The following is a 21,748-nucleotide window of genomic DNA, read 5'->3' as shown; positions in this document are numbered from 1 at the left end:
TACCAATGACAAATGACGTCGATATTTTTCATAATAGCGACTATGTGATTTGCCAGTGGTGGCTGGTTTTAGGTTAGGGCACTTAAATTTAAGATTCTAAAATCAAAATATGCCGCTTAAACACTAGCCAGGCCAGAATAATTCTGTAACATCTCAACTATAGGTACAAAAAGAACATTTAAATGGTGTTAAACGAATTATCTGTCGACCGAAAGCGATTCCTACTCGACATTTTCGTTAAAAAAAAGAAAAATTCAGCACACTGGTACAACGGTTCTGTATTAAATTTACGAATCGGGATAATCTTAACATTTCGAGGAGACTCAATGTTTTACAAATAGTTAGTGCATGTGGTAGAAAGCGAAATACCTGGCAAAGTTCCAAATTTTTTACAAACTATATGCTAGAAAATTACAACATATTTACAACTCATATAATAAGCAGTAGTTACGTAAAACATTATTTAACTTATACACCCCACATACCCTATACAGTATACAGTGTATTCGCCACATACCCCACATAACACACATACCACACATACCTTGAACTGGATGTTGCGGGGAGCCAGGTCCTCTTGGCTGATAATAGGGTTATGTGAGAGGGCCCTTCTGGCGTGGATGGCATGTCTCAGACCCTCCTTCACGTAGGAGTGGTTGATGGAGCTGCTGCTACTGCTGCTCCGGCTTCCACCGCCTCCAAGGTTCAGGGACCCGTGATGGGGTGCTGTGAACCCGTCCCGACTGTTATTGTGGGGCAATAATCCCGACAGCTGAAAAACGGGGACCGTTAGAACTTAGGGGTAATGTTATTTAAATAAGAATAGGGGACGGCTGAAGATAAAAGTGAACTTCATTTCGTTCTATAAGAATGAAGTTTAGGTAGTTAACAACAAAACTATTCTACGGATTTGAGTTAATCTTTCAGGTATTTTGCATTTCATACAGGTCGGACTCCTCTACCGAACCAACATTGACTTAATATACCTTCTGGTAAAAGCCGCAAAACCCATAGCTCAGACCTAACGGGCAGTGGTAAAAACAGTTTCTAGAATGAAACATTCAAAAACGGGCATTAACTAAGAACGAACAGTGGCTCCACACTCCACATGAATAGTAAGCTTTGCTTTACTCAGCCGTATTCAATGACACACCTTCTGGAATCTAGAGGACATAGGAGCCCATAACATGGTAATGTTTTCAAAATAACGTCTATGAATTATTCCTCAGGACCAATCTATTATTGGTCCGTTTGAAACTCAGCAGCATTGATTGGTCCAAAATTTTGTTTGTATTGGATATACCTACCACATCAAATTGCTAGAATTATGAAAAGGTATAAAATGGGGGGTTGAATTGGACGAACAGCCCTGTTAGTATAGGTGACATATGATCAAGTTATACTCAGTTTCTGATTTAATTAATTCTCCCACTGATGACCTACTATATTAATATTATGGGGCCGGATATAAGAGGTTTCCAAATATCCCTGCACCAGTCCAACATTTGTAATATTAATTGTATTTCATTGAATTGATCTAATTTAGAGGATATTCCGACTGAACAGGGAGGACATAAGCGGTCGGTAAAACCAATCGTTCCTCGGGGCTGATAACTGATTAATGGAGAAGTGGAGAGGGTTATAAAACCGACAAGTAACCACAGGAGGCTTAGTACTCAAGGCAGGCTGACTTAGCATCTTACTTGCTGACCTGTTCAACTCCTGCTACCAACCCTAACCTATCACTTTACTGAACACTTTCTCACTGCTTCTCAACGATATCGTGCAAACCTCAGTGACTAAAAACCGATAGCCGAAAGTTGTAAACCTCAGTCATGGAGATGGATAAAACAAATTGCATGAAGGCGCAATTGCATGCTGATGAAAGCACAATTTCGTAAAATGTAAATCGGAAACCGCCGATAGAATCCGGAAAACCACTGGCAGAATTCGGAAAACCACTAACGGAAAGCGGGAAACCACTAGCACAAAAACGCAGGAAACAGAACCACCGGACTCACCTTACTATTAGAATGCATGTTGATACTGTAGAGGTTGACAAGCTAGTTCTAAAACCACGAAGGGGCGGCTAGGACCATAGTGTTAAGATAATTTGAAGTGCGTACTGATGACCGGAAAGGGGCTCGAGACTAACAAGCACCACTACATGAGCTAGTGACACCTCGTCTGTGACTTGCTCCAGCGTTACCCATCCAACATATTTATATGTATCCCAATCGCCCCCACCAAACGCATATCTTTAACGAGCAAAATGGCGGGAAACGTAGGAGCAGCCAATGAGAGAGCGGGAAGGATGTCACGTGGTACGTGAGAAAGAGTTGGCACGTGACACGGAATTGTAACTACCACACGCCCGTCTCCCTAGACCGGGCTCTCTTATCGAAACCTCACCCGATACAAAGGACATGAGCCTGAGGGCTGGTAACTACCGGCTATTTTGGGATCTGATTGAGTCAAATGATGTAACGGTGGTATCGAAACCAATCTGTTGGGCTATAGCTATTGATAGAACTCTGTATTCATTGAGGGGCTTCCAAATAGCTTCCGCGTTGGTCAGCTCAAACCTTTTCATTGGCTAACTCCTGTCTTATCGGGCAGAAATTTTAAAATTAGGGTTTCTTTTTTGCGTAAGAAAAACACAAAAATAATTAGCTGGTGCCGTCTAGTTGACAGTGTCAGGTCTCGTTAATACGCTGAGTTTTTACCCGTACTGTATGCTTACACAAACTACTTCCTACCCTAATAACTGCACGAATAATTGCTGCGATACGTAATGAATACCTCTGTTTGCAGATTCCAGATACTTGATATACCATGTTATACAATATAATTACAAAGCAGAATGACATCTAGTTGACTTACGGAGGGACTGGGGTTGTATCTCATCACGAAAGTCATAAAATATTATTTATGAAGGAGTTAAGCAGAGATAAAATTAACGAAGTTCTATGCGACTGCAAAACTGAATACTGATACACAAGTACAAGCGATTTTTGGGAGCTGCGGGAGCGACAATGTAAACTATTTGTGAAGGAGTAGCTGCAGCACTATTTATAGTGGCTGCACAAGAATAGCAACACCCCTGAGTCCTCCATGTCACCTGACCTGATCATCCAATGAGGAAAAGAGAAGGACAGAGTGAGCAGAGTGAGGGAGTTACTAGCTCAGATCCGGCAGCGATAAGGTCAGACGGTACATCTTACAGCGCTCTGCAGCTCAGCTGCCCAACTTCCACCCTGATAGTGACGACATCAAGATGACGCGCGCACGTGGGCACGTGACCCACGCACGTGGGACGCGTCATAGCTCGGGCCTAGGAAGCGGTCTGCAGATTGGCCGGTTACTGCTACCTGTGATGTAAGAGAAACGCACCTCGTGACCAGTTTGTGCTGGTGTCATATGACAGTGCTAATTGTCAAACAAACTCTGTGTTCTGAGTGTCTTGTTGTGTTACGTAACTTTGTCGTGTTGCTACGAGGTCCACTGACGGACCGGAAATCCGTCACGTGATCATCCCTTGTGATCAGCACGTGACCCTGATGGATTGACAGACGGACCACGTGATGGGGCAGGTTAAAGCGCACTTTACTGATGACGCCACGGTCTTGGTGTCTAGCACGGTGTGTCTGGAAACTGTGCTGCTTGTATTTCATGACATGAATGAGCTCATTAGGTGGTGTTTTGTCTGTCACAGTTGTTTGTACTGCATAACAATTACTCTGCACGCTGGCCAACACATGATTATACGACACGCGAGTTAGGATCTAGCACGCTTTTTAGAATTGCAAGCACAATTTACAATAAACTCGCTACGTTTACAAGTATCAATAGCGAGAGAGCGCGGATAATTACGTCAACACAAGTACAACTAACTGACCTTCATGATAACACTGTGGAGAGAGAGAAGTGGTTAGAGCCCGCACAAAACGGCTGTAGAGACGAGAAAAGGACGGTGCTGTCTGACCCTACTTCCCGTATACCGACCTTATTACATGTACTGCAGCATGACATAAACCGGATGCTAGCGGCCTGAAAAACGTTGCGTACCGATATCGGGAGCTAATTAAGAAGGAGAGACCTAAGGGTTACAATCCCGTGAACTGGGATGACAGGGTCCTGATGACACGGGATTATAGTTCACCCTCTGTCTAACTGTATTACCAGTAATATTACCCTCGCATATCTGACAAACACTTCACACGTGCTACTAGGATATCTCCCTGACAACCACACAGCACCACGTGCAAGATAAACACCACTTTCCCCTTGGCTGGAGACCCTCAATCTCACCTCAACTTTGTTCATGACACGTGAATGCTTGTCCTGTAAAATATCTCACGTGTAGTGCACTCTGTACCACACCCAGCCCTGAAAATATTCCAAACTTCAGTACAAGCTGACGTCAACATCAGGCCAGTATGCACCGTCCTAGGTACGGGATGTCGCCCTGGTAACGGGGATGTCGCCCTGACAGCGGTGTGTCGCTTTGGAAACCTGCCTATATCGGCATATAGCGCGGTACCATATCCACGGGGAAAGAGAGTACAATCTTGCAATACTGTCTGGGTAAAATCTTTCAATGTCTCATTTATATCCGATTAGAGGGACGATTAGAGGGACGCCCTTTTGGGGGTAACGATGTTACAGGCGAGGAGTATGTGCTATATTGGTTTCAGAGACAAATCTGCAAATCTTTAGATCGTAGAATTAACGTTTTGGCGCAAACCGGTCTACGGACTTTCCTCCCTTGTAAATATTTCTGATAATCAAATCCGAGCCCATACTTTCACGGCAGTTTACCCCGGGAACTGGACCTAAGGCAGGCACATTTCACCCTTGCCGGCACATGCCGACACATAGTGACGTGATTATGAGGGAAACCTATCCAGGACCTGAACCCTTACTCCTAGCTCTATAACACTGAGAACCCTTACTTCATACCATCATCTACATGTATTGCAGAGCTTGCAGAGAGAGAAGCCGTATTGCAGCCCCGTGAATACGTGACATACCTTTGTAGGGGATAGTATCTCGTACCAGAGATGATATCTCCTCTCAGAGAAGCTGCTGTGTGGTGACACGGTCTAGTATGTACTCAGTGAGCTGATCCTGGACAGAGATAAGCTCTTTATGGGGGTATCTATATTTGGTGGCACCAGAAATAGGACGCGTGCCGCTTTTGATGGGTCACGTGATGTTACTTTGTGCTAAGCAGGATTACCCTCACTCTCTCCCTCTCCCTTACAATGATTCCTCCCTGACAACCAGCTGCCATTGACACCGCCTTGCTCGGGATTCTCGCTAGACACACATGCTAGACAATTGTTGTAACTAATTCCGTCCTCGTCAAACCAAAGGTGTGATAATAACCATGAGACACACAATACTGAGGGCTCCTGGAGTGGCCCTGAGACCTCACTTACTCGGGGTTAGCTGGGAGATTGTAGCAACTGTAACTGAGGGGCTGGGCACCCCACACTTATCAGCACATCTCTTATCATGGGACTGTTACCTCTGTAACTAATTCCCTCTTGTTTATAAGATATGGGTTACAATCTAATTTCAGGTCCAGCCTCTGCCCGATAATCGGTTTACAATCTCTCAATTTGTCCGATTGAAGGACGCCCTGATGTGAGTGGTAGAGGGTTGAGACACAAGTGTCTCTAGTCCGACATGATCCTCCTCCGTTCAGACTTACTAGGTCCTGAACTTGGCGGGAGGAGTGCTGTCCACTAAAGTGATGGCTAAACACCAGACGACATGCCATTTATAACAATGGAATAGCCATTGGAAAAACCGAAATTCCTTTGATTGTGACAGTTAAAAAAATTTAGCCCTTGACCCAGCCGTGAAGTATTGGCATTAAAAAATAAAATATCAAGCCCTTTGTTTTTTCGACTAATGGAGATCGGTGAAGTAGTCACGTCCTTTGTTTTTTTCAACTCTTGTGATCTGTGAACTTAAAGTAATCTAATTATAATCGGCTACAGCTGTTATTTTCTATAGCACTCACATTCCCACCCTGTGCCAAGATCCCAGCTAATCCGTCAACAGAGATTAACAATAATTACTGATGGAGACAAAGCGAACGACTGTCGACTAAAGACAAATTACTAGGTGTCAGATGAAACACGTGGATCCTATTTCCCATGACAAAGCCTGAGATCAGGCTTCATCCGCAACAGTAAAGTGATCTAAGATTGAAATCATATTGTTACAAAAAAACGATTTCCTTGCTGGCAAAAAAAGCGTTTTTCACTGTATACTTACATGGCTCCAAAAGTAGTAATCAGCACAAATGATGTCCATCTCGTAACCTAATTAAAAACCTAAATCACCTAAAACACAGCAGAGCAGGACTCCCAACTCGAAATGACCTAGGACTGTATAGATAATGAACGAGTACACTGTAAACCATGATATAACACCATGTTAACTCATCACACCGGATAGCTTTCAGTTTCCGTTATCGCGAGTAATCGTTTCCGTGAGCGGGATTGTAAACACAAAACATCATGGTCAGCGTTTAACAGGACAGCTAGTGAATGGCTATGGTTTTAACAGAGTCTGGAGCTCACCTCAAATTACCACAACGAGAGAGCTCCACAGTCCACATGTTACTTGTTTAACAGTTTTGTGGGCGTGTGATCTCCGTGATTACTTTATTATATTATATTTATTATATAATGTCAGTGATTACTTTATATTGTATTTATATTAATTAGCGGTCACCAGCTGTATTGGACAATCTGTGTCAAGGTGTTACAGTAACAGGAAATAACAGGAAACTTTGTTTAAAATATGCACTATGCACGGTTGTCAACTCGTCAACCTGTCAACGGATCTTGTATTTCAAATATTCGAATATACCGGGAACTCAAAACTAAATTTCATTGCATTCCGCAGCGTAATGAGTGATAGCATTTACAGCGCACTGTGTACCTACAGGACGTGAAAATTAAGGTAGATACTCAGTAGCCGGAATAATTTTGTAAAGGTATAAAACTCAAATCTACTTACCGAGAAGTTGGACATTCTATCCGCAACAACCATCAAAGCAAATCGTAACTAAACCGCAAAAAATGTTAACTCCGTTCTAAGCGAGTTGGGGGACATTTAGCAGTTTTTACCGTTGATTACATTAGAGGAATAATGGGGACTTCAAAATAATGCTAATGAACGAGCACAACACTTCGGTCCAGATAACAATAAGAGGTATTTAAAGAGTTATTATTTGTCAATTAACAGTTTTATCACCATTTTTAAACGGTTTAAATCGGAACGAGTAACGTAATTAGGATTATTGGGATCCGATTGTTTCGATTGTTATAAAATGGAAGTAATCTGCAGATAAGGTTAGAAAATAGAATAATTACCGCATTTTATGACAATGGAATTATTATTTCGGCACACTAGGAGAATGGCTCAAGAAATACCATTGACGGAAATGATATTTTTAACTTTTAAATAATTTCATCGAACGTGACAACGAGTTTTGAGGGGATAATTTTCCCGATATTTGGTGTTTATTTACGAACAATTTAAACCTAAAACACTGCACACGGATACTTACAAAAGCACAAAAATGGACCGCAGGTAATTTTCTAACTCAGAAATGAAGTGTCATGCAGATTAGAAATACAAGGTATTTAAGGAGAAAACAAGACGAGGTACGTGCACAGCGCATTGTAACTGATCAGGTCGAACCTTCTAGCTGATGCCGGATGCGGAGCCGGGCTCACGTTCCGTTAAAATACACTTAGGTTAAAATCACTTTGATTCCCAGGTCCATTAATTAGTATTGATTTCAACCTTAATGTTAGTTTCGGTGGATAAAAACATAATGAACAAACGTGGGAACAGTACAATATTTGGAAAGGCCAGATTTTGTACGCACAACGGCTCACCGGATGCAAGATACTTCATCAGAATTCAGAAACGGAAATTGGTATTTGGTCCAGTCTCTGTTCATCGACCGGAGGAAGGCCGGAAGTTGAGTTGGAATCGAGAGAGGAACTCGAATAGAAGTTGGTCGGAGGAAAGGTGAGGTGCCCACCCTTTAGCCATGTTTCGTAGCATGCTGAACGTAACTGGGATGCCTGAGAAGAATGTAGATTGTTAACTATTTAGCTTAATATCTGCATTACATAATAGAATCTACTTACATTACCGCAAAGGAATTCAAGTTATTTAGCTTAATAAGTTAATAATGGTGTGATAATATGTTTATGTAAAAGGCGGCATGAAATAATGAAAGTGCATTATATTAGGTTTTTAATGCTTTATTGCTTGACATGCGTGAACAAAAGTGGGGCGGCATAGTTAAGTGATGAAAGAAGCTACGTTCCGCACTCCACACCCTCAAAGACAGGAGACTGATAATTTAGTACAATTATCAATAATTTAGTACAGTTGAATCATTAATTTAGTAGTATTAACTATAATTTAGTTTGGGTAGTTTAATCGAATGTCTGCAACGATGAAAATATTTTATCCGTAAAAGGAATTCATCACTTAGGCGGACGCTGGACAAGGACTAAATTTTAAAGAGTAACATTCCCCTGGGAGTGCCTGTGCAGCGCTCCCTGCACCAAATAATAAAACTTCGCAGAGACTTTATCCACTACGATATTCCAAACCCAAACACCTTCATCACCTAATCAGGTACTGACAAGTGGCGAGGTGAAAAGTTCCCCGCCCATACGTCCACCGATTCGAAAAACTGCTCGAACGGTTCCGGAAATTTCGAGAAACTGTTCAAACTGTTCCACAGATTTCGAGCACATCTTGTTATTGGAGAATTACGAACATTTCAACTGTTTTTAATTTCCATAATAGTCCCATAAAATCAAGAATATAATATAACTGAATTTACTATGACGCACGAAGTCGGTTACAATTTATAAAATAAAATTGATCTATACATTTATTTTATAAATAAAATTTATTTATACATTTATTTTATAAAATAAAGAAACGCACCTGAAAGTTCCGTGTCGGAAAACCACTTAGCAAGTTTGGCCTCCTGCTTTATTTCCATAATTCTCTTCCCCCGCCTCATTGTTTCAGCAGACTCTTCACACATCTCCTCTTTTTGTCGAGGTGTTTCAGCAGACTCTTCACACATCTCCTCTTTTTGTCGAGGTGTTTTAATAGTTTTATCAGCGGGATTGGGGAAGTGTTCCATTGCATCCGACACTCCAGAACTGGAATCACTTTTCCTCTCCATTTTCACAACACCAGGATGGTTGATGTGTTTACCTACTACTATCACGGGACGTTCTGAAAGTGGTTCAATTTATAACGACTTGTAAAGTTAGCTAAAAAGTGATATTTCGATAACAGTTAAGTTATAATTTACTGAGAATAAAATAAAGTGTTATAATGTAGAAGTATGAATAATATTATAGAGGTATGAATGAACCTGATTGGTTTCGGGAACCCTGCGGAATATCACGTGACAAGTTCGTTATCTGAGCGCTGATGTCTGACTGTGGAGCCGATGATTCGTTCACAATCTTCCTTCTTTTTGTGGTACCTTCCTCAACCTCTTCTTCTTCTTCTTCTTCCTCTAGTCGTCTTTTCTTATAGCGCGTACCATCTGCTCGGCTCTTATCGTTATCTAGTTCGATCTCCTGACTATTATCTGTATCCATGGCTTCCTCTTCTAGGATGTCACCCTTATCTAGGTTATCTCCTTCCGTTCCTTCGTTTTCTTGTATTTCTTTATTGTCTTGACTTAAATCGTTCATTTTCTGCTCTCCGCTCGTCTTCAAACTCCTGTCTTTCAAGACACGACAGACTTTAATCTTATCCGATACGGTCTGCTTATCTTTTACTTCTTCAGCTGCAGGTTGACTCTGAACAGTTCTCAAACTTTCCATTTCCCTAATCCAGCGTTCAAGCTTCTCCTTTTCTTCTTTCATTTCGTCGAGCTTCTTGTTTATTATGTCCTGTATCTTCTGAGATCCACGAGGAAGGGAGTTCCGAGACAGGGGCTGGGACTTCACGATCTCCAGGCGTTTTCTGAAATAAAAAATGTTATCGGGGGGGGGGGGGGGGGGGGGGGATTCCAAAGTTCTTTGGATAACAGTTAGATTCACATTTCGAATACACAAGCTCTAGATCTAATCTCTGTCAACGTAAGTTATTCCAATAATGAAGCATCAGTAGGAGCCAGTCACTTATTTGAACTTATAAAAAAAACACAAAATTATATTAAGTAAAACCAAGGTGGCGTATGAAGGATTAAGAGATATAATCTAACCTGTAAGCAGCTCTAAGAGTCTCACAAGTCAGGTCCGCATGAGGAGACAGTAACTGAGGTTGAGACTCGCTCTCCTCAGCAGTAAAGCACGGTATCTTTACAGGCATCTTAACTGGGTTCACCTCGTATACCAGCTGCTGGGACTCGACAAGATCCGCCACGGTTGGAAAGTCACAGTCTCCTAGTGCTCGCCTGCAGTCGTCCTGGGTACAGAGTTATGATTACCAAGGTGGAGGGCTGCTGCTGCTGCTTTATGTTTCTAGAAAAGTCCAGAATGTTCTAGTATAATATAATACATTTACCTTCCAGTACTTTGTCTGAATTGTGATATATATTAACACGTGTTAACACGTATTAACACGTGTTCTACTATACGTTATTTCTACTGGATTAATTGGAAACATGATGCTCTCGACACTCTATGTACTTTTTACATGACATTATATACTCACGGCTAAGGAAGGTTCCATTACTGATTCCGGGGGTTTGTTCACTATATCATCCTCCTGATGGTACTTGTAGTCATCCCTGCAAACAAGTTGATTTTAATTGAGAAGAAATTGAGGAAAAAATAGTTAGAAACATGAGAATGTGAACAAAGTAGTGTAATCTACAAAAATGCTAGGTAGATAATAAAACAAGCAAAAAATCATCAAGTTCAAGGATAAAGTTTTGACGAGGAAAAAACGAAAAAAATAAGCTCAAAAATACAACACTAAAAGCGCGATATTTTGTGTTCCAACAGTCTTCATGGAAGATACAACACTAAAAGCACGATATTTTGTGTTCCAACAGTCTTCATGGAAGATACAACACTAAAAGCACGATATTTTGTGTTCCAACAGTCTTCATGGAAGATACAACACTAAAAGCACGATATTTTGTGTTCCAACAGTCTTCATGGAAGATACAACACTAAAAGCACGATATTTTGTGTTCCAACAGTCTTCATGGAAGATACAACACTAAAAGCACGATATTTTGTGTTCCAACAGTCTTCATGGAAGATACAACACTAAAAGCACGATATTTTGTGTTCCAACAGTCTTCATGGAAGATACAACACTAAAAGCACGATATTTTGTGTTCCAACAGTCTTCATGGAAGATACAACACTAAAAGCACGATATTTTGTGTTCCAACAGTCTTCATGGAAGATGTTTACTGGGAAATGTTTTGTTTTCGAGTGTTGAGACAGTGTGAAGTATGTTGTCAGATTAAACAATATCTTTATTGTCTGTATATTGAGGGTTCTAGTGTCTGTAATCTTCAAAACATAGAATCTACAAATTATGAGACATATTTTGATTTCTTAATAGTGTTAGGCTCTTTATGGACATTTCTGGCATACCGACAGATCACAGGAGGAGACTGGTTTAGAGCTTCTAATTTATTTGATTATGATCCAAACAACAATCTTTGTACAGGGGGGGGTCCAAGGGGAACTTTGGGGAGTTTTGGGGAACTTTTTTTTGGGGAACTTCAGGAAACCTGGGGGACTTTCCCAAAGTTCCCCAAAAAATTATCAATGAAACAAATAATTTTGGGGAATTTTGGGGAACTTTTTTTGGGGAACTTCAGAAATTTCCCCAAAATTCCCCAAAGTTCCCCAAAGTTCCCCAAAGTTCCCCAAAAAAATTATCATGCCAAAAAAATTATCATGCTGCAAGTATCAACAAGTAAGTTAAGATTATACCTTATAATAACATACATGTTAACATTAATGGGTATTAATGTATATTAGAGAAATTTTGAATAATTTTGAATAATTTTGAATAATTTTGAATAATTTTGAATAATTTTGAATAATTTTGGGGAATTTTGGGGAACTTTGGGGAGTTTTGGGGAACTTTTTTTTGGGGAACTTCAGAAATCTTGGGGGACTTTCCCAAAGTTCCCCAAAGTTCCCCTTGGACCCCCCCCCCTGTACAATTATACACAGAGAGGGCCAAAATAAAGAACAAAAAGCAAAAGCAAGGAAAAAATAGATAAGAATAAACAAATGTCAAGAAAAAGAAAAAAACAGATAAGAATAAACAAATGACATACGTTTGATATAAGTGATGAGTGGTCAGGTTGCACGGATCACACAAAAGTAATGCTTCAAGGGGTATATCAGTCTTAAGATGTGTGATCGTCACGTGATACACCCTGTTATTCTTGTGATAGTCACGTGATACACCCTGTTATTCTTGAGCTACCTAATAAATAACAGCTATTTATTAATTATACTACTAACTTTTTATCGTCGTATCTGATGTCCCCATTAATATTAATCCCCTTCTTGTCCTCATCCTCCTCCTCTTCGTATCTCACTATGAAGGGAGGTGGCACACCTTCTCTTGAGTAAACAATGTTAATTGGGGTTATCACATCTATAGGGGACGTCATGGGGGACCCGTAATTAGGTATAGTCAAGCTTAGAGGATCCGTTACTGAAGTTGTAGGAGCAACTTCATTCTCATTAGTAGTTGTGTTTTCAGAAGGATTGCGTTTATGAGGTTCCAGGTGGTTAGAGACTGAGGGTGCAGTTGTGGGTGTTTCCAGTTTTGAACCTACAGGCTGGAGGTCGTGTAATTCCTCCCAGAACTCTGGGATAGGTTCAAATACCAGGGACTCTGGTGTTGCCTCCTCTTTCTCCTCCTCAGTCTTTATTGACTGTGAGGCTGCTACTTCTGGTTCAGAACAAGCACAAGAAGATAAGGCATTTGTTTCATCAGGATCCTCTTTCGGGGTAACATTAGGGGTGGTTTGGTTTGACATCGTCATAACTAAAACAGAAGCAGTGATTAATATTGATCTTATCATCAAATAATTATATTAAATACATCAAATGCAAATTAGCTGAATATAGGTTGTCAGGAAAAAATAGCAGCAATTGTGATTCAGTTTATATCCCAATGATTTGGCAATTGGCATTTGGCATGGATTTACAACAAAGCAAGTCAAGGATCATTTTTGTGAAAAATAAAACTTTACCAAAATAATAAGTTATAAAAATCCTAAACATTAAAAAAATCTCATTCCAGGGATTCCTTATTCCTTAACATCCGCATCAGTCGGGACTTCACTTTCAGTGACTGCCTGTAAAATCTTGTTAATCCTGCCCACCATTCGTCTGGGATCGTGCACCAAATCAGCATTCATTAGAGCATTATCGAAGAGCTGGCTGGCAACTAACCCCGCTACTTCTGGGTTGCTCTCTCTGAGAGGTGCCAGCTGTTTGATAATGGGATGAGTGGGGTTCAGTTCCAGTACCACACTGTTGTGGAGCAGGTACTTGTAGCTCGCTTCCTTCTGGTCTGGTGGGGCCATCTCCAAGTATCTGGGGTGGGGAGATTATTATGCGAATATTTCAAGTAATAAAATTACATATGTAATATACTTACCACTTAGTATTTGTGATTAATTATATTTGTATTGATTTATTATTTGTGACTTATAAATTAGTAACCATTATATTACCGTCTAACAATTTTTTGTCAAAAATTAATTTTATGAAGGAGTATGTTGTCAAAGGATGTGCATTTGTAAATTCATTTGTTGCTTGTTTATTTTGTTTTTTGTGTTTAATTTACGATTATTTGTATTTGAGATTCTGCGATTAAATTTATTTTGTTGATTGTAATGTTGTATAATTTATTGTAAATGTAATATATGTTTCAGAAAATTATGTTATGTAACGCGATGGAAGTATTTTAAGCGGGCATATCCTGTCCAAACCCAGGATACATGACATAAAATATTCGTTTTCACTTGTTTGCATGAAAAGCATTAATATACATTATGCAGCATTCACTCATGGAGTTAGGCACAAAATGACATACTTCATGAGAACAATTGAAGGACTAGATCAATACTTGCAACCTCTTGACATGCTTATCGATGAGAAATTCATACCGGCTTTATTTGGATGCCCTATTACACTGAGGCAGCGAGCAAAGCTGGATGGGTACTGAGAACTTTCTCTACCAGAGACAAAGACACGATGATGATGCTCTTCAAGACATACGTCCGCTCTATTACCGAGTATTGTTGTGCTCTCTGGTCGCCTCACCTGCAGTGTGATATAATCATGATTGAGTCGATCCAACGCTCATTCACTGCAAAAATAGCAGGGTACAAGCATCTTAGCTACTGGGAGCGCCTGAAGCAGCTTGATCTCTACTCCCTACAGCGCCGCCGCGAGAGGTACATGATCATCCTTGTCTGGAAAATTTACTACGGTGAGATTCCCAACAGTGTAAACATTTCTTTCCAACACTCTCAAAAAAGAGGAGTTACATGTCTTCGTCCTCTTGGCGGATCAAAATACAAAAGCACCAACACCATGAGGTTCCATTCTTTCCCTTCAGTGGCTTCTGCTTTGTATAACGCTGTGCCTCACGACATCAAGTCTATCCCAACCTTGCCAAAATTCAAGGCAGCACTTGATCGCTTTCTTCATACCGTCCCCGACACCCCTCCTACCCCTGGATATACAGCGGCTAACGGCAAATCAATCTTGGAATGGGCTGTGAGCAAGACATGATAACGGAGACACCGGTGGTGGAGACGCAAGATGTCTTGGCCTGGGCGTGCTGGCCCGAAACGAACCCAAGGTACCCAAGGTAGGTACACCATTAGAGAGAAGAACGGTTGCGCTACCCGTACGATGTGGGGGACTAGGCATACAAGTTTTATCAAAGTTGGCATCAGATGAGTATAAAACATCCATGGAAGTGACTAAGTCCTTAGTAAAGGCCATGGCCGGAATTGAAACGGATATAGATCATGATTCCGAGTCGCTGAAAGTAATTCTAAAAGTGAGGGCAGAAAAGCATGAATTAGAATACACGTTAATCTGCAATGAAATCAGTGATAGATCTACACGTGCAATTAATCAGGCAAGAGAAAAAGGAAGCTCAAGTTGGTTGACTGTCCTACCTCTTAAGTCTTATGGGTTCACATTGAACAAAGGGGAATTCAGGGATAGTCTACTTCTTCGATATAACAAAGACCTTCCACGATTACCTCAATCCTGTGTTTGTGGGGCCAAAATGGACATCACCATGCTCTAAACTGTCCAAGAGGAGGCTAGATCATCATCCGCCACAAATCAGTTAGCGATTTCATAGCCAAACAACTATCAACTGTTTGCAAAGACGTAGAATGTGAGCCCCACCTACAGACTTTAGACGGGGAGACTTTCTCAACAAGTACCACACTAACTTAACAGGAGACAATGCCCACCCTGACGTCCGTGCCAGGGGATTCTATCGTCCGGGACAGAACTCCTATTTCGACATAAAGTTTCTCAATCCCAATTCTGAGTCTTATCTCTCATCATCAACAGAAAAAATATACGAGTGAGCTGAGACTCAGAAGCGGAGGTTATACAACGAGAGAATTCTGAATGTCGAACATGGGAGTTTCTGTCCACTGGTGTACTCTGTCACGGGTGGCAGCGGGCCAGAAGCGAGAACATTTTGTAGGTTATTGTGTGAGAAAATATCCTATAAGACGCAACAAAATTATTCAGATGTTGTAAAATTTTTAAGATGTAAATTATCATTTATTATCAGGAAGCTGGTTCTCCTGTGTATAAGAGGAACCAGATCTTATGTCAATTCAGTTGACAAAAGTTGTGAAAGCGACTTTGAGTTCGCATGCTTTGTATCAAAGCTTAGCTAATTATGAGTCCTATGGACTCAATTAATTGTTGTTTCAAATCTGGTCGATATACATTGTTGTAAATTATATTGTTATATATTATTCTATTTGTTTTCCAAAAAAAAAAAATATACATTATACAGGGTGTACCACAGAAAGTGTGACTTTTTGAAAAATGATACAAAATATTATGAAGGAGCAGTTGCTAAAAACTCTTCATCACATTGCTGCATCGCTTTTGGTAACCCGGGGACTGGTAAATTCCATGAAAGGCAAATCTCTTGCTGCAACCGACACGGAATCGACAGATGAGCTCCAAGACATGTTAAAACAGCGTGTTTTGGAATATAAAGAACAACAAGAAGAGATACTTAAAAAGGTTGATGAGAAGACTGCAAGGGTTTTGGAGCAGATTAGCGAACCAGGGAGCTCAAATTGGCTCTCATGTTTACCACTTAGAAAACATGGTTTCGTTCTAAATAAATCTGAATTCAGGGATTCTATCAGATTGCGATACAACTTAGATCTGGATCGTTTGCCATCACAATGTCCATGCGGAAAAAAGTTTGATGTGAACCATTCTCTAAATTGCCATCTTGGTGGCTACATCATTATCAGACACAACGAAATTAGGGATTTTTTAGCTGGCTTGCTGAACACTGTTTGCTCGGACGTGGAAGTTGAACCTCAGCTTCAAGAACTAGAAGGAGAGCAGTTCAAGAGGTCCTCAACACTAACGGGTGACCAGGCAAGACCCGATATTAGAGCTCGTGGTTTCTATAGGCCGGGCCAAATGGCTTTTTTCGATGTTAAGGTAATTAATCCTAATTCTAATTCCTACCTTCAACATTCGACAAAGAAGACCATGGAGAACGCCGAGAGACAGAAAACACGATGCTACAACGAGAGAATACTTAATGTAGAGCACGGATCATTTGCTCCATTAATTTATTCAGTAACTGGTGGCATGGGACCTCAAGCCAGGACATTTGAGAAACTGCTTTGCAACAAACTTGCTTATAAGAAAAAGCAGAATTACAACGATATTATAAATTTTTATCGGTGTAAATTATCATTTTTAATTAGGAAATTAATTTTATTGTGTATTAGAGGATCAAGAAATACCTCAAACAAAACTTACGAATTATCTAACATGGATGATTTAGAATTTAACTCTTTCGAATCGAAAGTCAACTAATTTTTTCAGTCCCTTGGACTGGGTTTTATTTTTGCAATGATGATTTTCATAATATATAACCTGTAATACTATTTTGTATATATTTAATTTCGTTTTCCAAAAAAAAAAAAATTCATCACATTGTGTCAATATGTGTCGAATTTATGAATCACACTTTATGCGGTACACCCTGTTCTTATCACTTAATTGTGGGTGGCGTCGTCTTGTACTTATCACTTATATTAATTAAAATGTTCGCAACATTTTGCAGGCCAAAACGACGATAATCACTTTCTAATAATAATAATAAGAATAAGTAGTACCGTCTGAGAGTGGTAAGGTTCTCAACAGTCACGACAGCAGGTTGGGAGTGTTGACGGTCTGACATCTTCACCTCCTTTACATTCTCCCGTCCCAAGGCGTCTCTGGAGTGTAATGATGTATAAGCAGATTAGAAATGATATTTGTCATTTCATTTCAGAAAAATTCATATGATTTTTTACACGGCGCATGGAGAATAAAATAGAAAATGACTGTCGTGCCATAAAATAATATCATTCAACTTTTATTTCAAGGAATTTAATATATTTAAAAAGTTTTCATCAGGGGTTGAATGAAAGACAGTGCTACTTGAGTGCTAACCTGAACCAGGTAGCCAGCCTATTTCCCTCCTGTTTCTCCAACTTCTCGTGTCCTGGTTCCTCCGGTTTATCCACTGGTTTGACGTTAGCAGCCTCGGCGGTGCACAGCTTCCTGTCCTTGTAGTTCTCCAGCTTGAACAACACCACATCGTCCTCCTTGTTGTAGGTGAAGAGCACCTCCAGATCGTTCTGCTGGAGTGTCTCGAAGTAGGGTGACTCCATGGCCATATCTCTAGATGGAGCTGAGAGATAGTACACCTGTTTCTGCCCTTCTGGTGCCCTCTCAATATACTGGTCTAGTGAGATAATAGTGCCCTTTTCTTCCTTGCTCGACTCAAACCTGAGGAGTTTAGCCAGGTCTTCCTTCTCTGTCTGACTCTCTGTGGTGACTATCCCGATCCTAAGAAACCTCCCAAACTCTTTGTAGAATTCCTCATACTTTCCTGGATCCCTCTTAGCTTGTCTGTTGAGATAAGATATCATTTTACCAGTGATAACACTCTTTATCTTGGTGATAACAACTGATTCTTGTAGAAGTTCCCGACTAAGATTCAGAGGAATATCTTCACTGTCCACCACACCATGTAGGAACATCAGCCACTCGGGGAGGAGTTTAGGAGTCTGTGCTTGCACCATCACCTTCTTACAGTACAAACTGATCCCAAAGTTCTTTAGATTAGCAATGTCAAGTTGGGGCATGAACTGGGGAACGTAGAGGACACACTTGATACTAACCGGGGTCTCCACTGCAAACTGCATGGTGTACATGGGGTTATCCTTCCTACCCGACAAGCTCTGGTAGAGCTCCGCGTGTTCCTGATCAGGAATATCAGAGGACTTCCTAGTCCAAAGAGGCTCTATAGTGTTAACTTGTACACCATCCAGGTAGATAGGGTACCCCACAAAGTTACTGTGTTTTCTTAACACCTCCCTCACTCTGTCCTTCTTTACGAACTCCAGGGCGTCCTCCTTCAGCTGGATCACTATCCTGGTTCCTCTAGGGAGTCCTGCTGCCTCCTGGATATCGTACCCATCTTCTCCATTACTGTTCCACACGTAGCCCACTGAGCCGGGTTTGGCTGATCTTGTAAGTACTGTCACGTGACTTCCCACCATAAAGGCGGAGTAGAAACCAACACCAAACTGACCTATAATGTTGCTCGTATCACCACCATCTGCTCCTGCTGTCTTCACAAACTCTTTGGAACCTGACCTGGCTATGGTCCCCAGATTCGCTATCAGCTCCTCCTTCGTCATACCAATCCCGTTATCCTCAATAGTGAGAGAGTTGAGTGACTCACTCAGGAACACTCCACATGAAGAGTAGCTGAAGGGTCATCAATCTCCTCCCCCTTCAACTGAGTGTACCTCAACTTCTCGAGTGCATCAGCTGCGTTCGAAACCAGCTCTCTGAGGAACACTTCTCTCTCTGAGTACAGAGACCTTGCCACAATGTCCAGCAGTTGGCGGGTCTCAGCCTGAAAGCTGTGCTTCTGAGGGTTAGGTTGGGGGTCAGAGGAGGAAAGGAGAGGGGTGGTGAGGTGGTAGAGACGAGATGGGGTGGAGGTTAGGGTCTGCGAGACCAGCCGCAGGGGCAGCTTTCTGTAGAGTCTCATTGCTATAAGATAGTTAGGGTAGTCAGTATATTATATTGGCAAGAAGGAGATATATTATCACTATATCTATTGTAATCAGTATAATTTGTACAATGACAGTTAGGCTGTGGAAAGCGTCCAATATTGAGGTAAGCTAACGAAACTGCAGGAATAATTTAATAAATTAGTTTGAATTTATTGTCAATATATTATAGTAGTCAGCAATAATGTCAATAATATACAAATACATGATAAAATACATTACAGTTGATTAAAAATATAGAATTTTAGCTTTTCAGCGTGTCAGTTGTCTATCTTCATCACGTTATTACCACATTATGCTAAAAACAAATTCATACAAAACAAAAGATTATCTTAAATGCTGGTTTCCGTCAGTATCATTTTATCTAAAAACCTTGTCACAGCAAATGTAGCTAAAACAAATTGCAGTTGTGTCGCACGAATTATTGAACCTACTTAATATAAGAAGTCGGTCGGTTAAAAAATAATAATTTAATTAAGCTCATTATTTTATCTACCTACAATTGTAAACATTAAACAACTATTTTTGATAACACTGAATAAAAACCTGTCTCTCAAGTTCCCGCCAAACCAAAGGAGCAAGAACCCTTTTTTTATTTAAATAACCTAACCCAGAAAATGTCGAATATCCAGAATACCTTTTTTCTTGTTGGTCTCCTTATCCTTCTTCACTCTCAACCTGGTCATCAGTTTCTTTGTCTCTACCTTGTGACAAACTGTACAGAGAGTCCTGTAATGGTGTAATTATAAGCATCTAATAGGCTATTTAAATAACTAACTACAGTAAAACCCCGATTTACCGTGGCTATTTCCTTCCCCCAAATAGGGCTTAACATTCATGATGTGAACAAAAAACCCCGATTTACCGCAAACCCCGATTTACCGCGGTTGTTTCCTTTCCCCCAAACCCCGCGGTAAATCGCGGTTTACTGTACCTACCTAATTATCATATTCGTTAATTAATTGTAATAGTATTGATTTTATGGTGTTTGCTGTGGGAGACATTTGAAATCGACTAAACATTAAGGTAAGTAGTGTGATAGAACCGGAAATAATTTGTGCCAGCCAAGTTTCAGAAAGGTCTGTGATCAAAGTAACTTCAGTATTTTACTCTTCTTTTTCATAAAACAAAATGAATAAATTTCCATGCCCTTCATTTCAAACTGTTCGCTTCTCAAATTCAAGCTTTCTTTTGTCGCTTCCCAATTTCATGCTATCTTTCGTCACTTCAATTTTCTCACGCTATCTTTTGTTTGATTTAAACACTGTTCGCGCTGGGGTAACATTTTACTTTGTTCTAATACGTCCTATTGACACGGTCTTGAGAGTTGAGTGTATTTTAAACTAACCTAACATTATCCAACCAACATATTCATATCCTCTCAACGCTAATAAAATTTTACAAAAAATCTAAACCTATTGGTTCATTTAATGTCGAAGCTTTAACCTCAAAATTCTGAACAGATGCGTCTTTCTGGGAATTATTACGATTCACAAAATATCTATTATAATTATAATACAGATTTAAAACAGAGGTGTGGTTATGCAGACCACACTGTAACCACACATGACCACAGTTGAGTATCATTTAATACCTTATCAGATTAAGCTGAAAAACCTCAACCGCAGAATTTAAAAACACGGATATAAAAAACGGAAAAGAAAAAACTTATAATATGTTATGGGAACCGATTTGAATAGTCGTGGGTAGTGATGCTGAGGTTTAGTCACGCGATGTGGTACTGTGATCTGATTGGTCGACGATTCAAACTGATTGGCTACTCACCATCGCGTGGTAAACTAAAACACACCACTTTGTTTAAAAAGGGGCGGGAACTAACCTGAAGTTGTCGATGTCGCACTGACCGCCCCCCTCAGCTACTGGTACGATGTGGTCACCTTGCCACAACAGCCCCTCCGTTGCGTGCACCACTATGTTACGCTTCTGTTTCTCTATAGTCGGGAATAGTGTCAGAAATCTAAAATAAATCATGTTAAATGCAGGATATATGCTGAGAGAAATAACGTTTTCATGAGGATTTAATATCGCTGATTAAAAGCTGGTTCGGAGAGTTTAATCATATTAACCTGTCAGGGATTTGAGAGTTGTAGAGTTAAGAAGTTTAACCTTCTCCTCCTGAGTGCCTAGCCTCAGTTGCTTGAGCAGCCTATTAGTATCCAGCCCACATGTCTGACATACTCCAAACTCTAGGTCGAACAGGATCTTTCTTACAAAACTGTGACTGTTTGCTTTCACTCCGTACCTGACAACATTAGATGTACAAGGAAGACCCGCTATAATATCAATATCAATATTAAATGTAATTAATATTATCCGGATATTCAATAATAC

General features: G+C 40.4%; 4 protein-coding genes across 4 annotated transcripts in view; all 4 read right to left on the bottom strand.

The window, feature by feature from the left end:
• Positions 1-21,748, bottom strand: part of LOC134823156 (alcohol dehydrogenase class-3-like) — a 55,633-nt gene that overhangs the window by 24,362 nt on the left and 9,523 nt on the right. The window lies entirely within an intron of this gene.
• On the bottom strand, positions 740-13,051 carry LOC134822757 (uncharacterized). The gene is made up of 7 exons (XM_063834000.1): positions 12,528-13,051; positions 10,741-10,816; positions 10,289-10,491; positions 9,446-10,047; positions 9,004-9,303; positions 7,929-8,120; positions 740-772 (listed from the first exon to the last, which is right to left on the bottom strand). The coding sequence occupies exons 1-6, from the start codon at positions 13,049-13,051 to the stop codon at positions 7,990-7,992; spliced, it is 1,836 nt and encodes a 611-aa protein (XP_063690070.1). The 3' UTR covers positions 740-772; positions 7,929-7,989.
• Positions 13,273-21,748, bottom strand: part of LOC134822751 (heat shock protein 75 kDa, mitochondrial-like) — a 76,993-nt gene continuing 68,517 nt past the window's right edge. The window contains 4 exon segments of the mRNA XM_063833989.1: positions 13,273-13,613; positions 17,441-17,542; positions 17,760-19,066; positions 19,069-19,376. Coding sequence (XP_063690059.1) covers positions 13,325-13,613; positions 17,441-17,542; positions 17,760-19,066; positions 19,069-19,374 — 2,004 coding nt within the window. The 5' untranslated portion in view covers positions 19,375-19,376 and the 3' untranslated portion in view covers positions 13,273-13,324.
• LOC134823155 (DNA annealing helicase and endonuclease ZRANB3-like) overlaps positions 19,553-21,748 on the bottom strand; it is a 41,246-nt gene continuing 39,050 nt past the window's right edge. Inside the window, exons 14-16 of the mRNA XM_063834503.1 lie at positions 21,484-21,659; positions 21,237-21,348; positions 19,553-20,125 (exon numbers count right to left, since the gene is read on the bottom strand). Of these exons, the coding sequence (XP_063690573.1) occupies positions 20,002-20,125; positions 21,237-21,348; positions 21,484-21,659 (412 nt within the window). The 3' untranslated portion in view covers positions 19,553-20,001. The remainder of the gene's footprint in view (positions 20,126-21,236; positions 21,349-21,483; positions 21,660-21,748) is intronic.

Source organism: Bolinopsis microptera, chromosome 11 (assembly GCF_026151205.1).
Source record: "Bolinopsis microptera isolate Bmic1 chromosome 11, MBARI_Bmic_1.0, whole genome shotgun sequence".
In the NCBI taxonomy this organism is placed as follows: domain Eukaryota; kingdom Metazoa; phylum Ctenophora; class Tentaculata; order Lobata; family Bolinopsidae; genus Bolinopsis; species Bolinopsis microptera.
This window is presented reverse-complemented; position numbering and strand designations above follow the sequence as displayed.

Bases quoted from the DNA above. Each gene is read 5' to 3' on its own strand.
- LOC134822757 (XM_063834000.1), bottom strand. From the start codon at position 13,051: ATGTCAAACCAAACCACCCCTAATGTTACCCCGAAAGAGGATCCTGAT. The intron at 10,492-10,740 runs GTGAGTATATAA...CTCTGTACCCAG, and splicing joins TAATGGAACCTTCCTTAGCC to GACGACTGCAGGCGAGCACT. The intron at 10,048-10,288 runs GTTAGATTATAT...TTTTTATTTCAG, and splicing joins ACTCTTAGAGCTGCTTACAG to AAAACGCCTGGAGATCGTGA.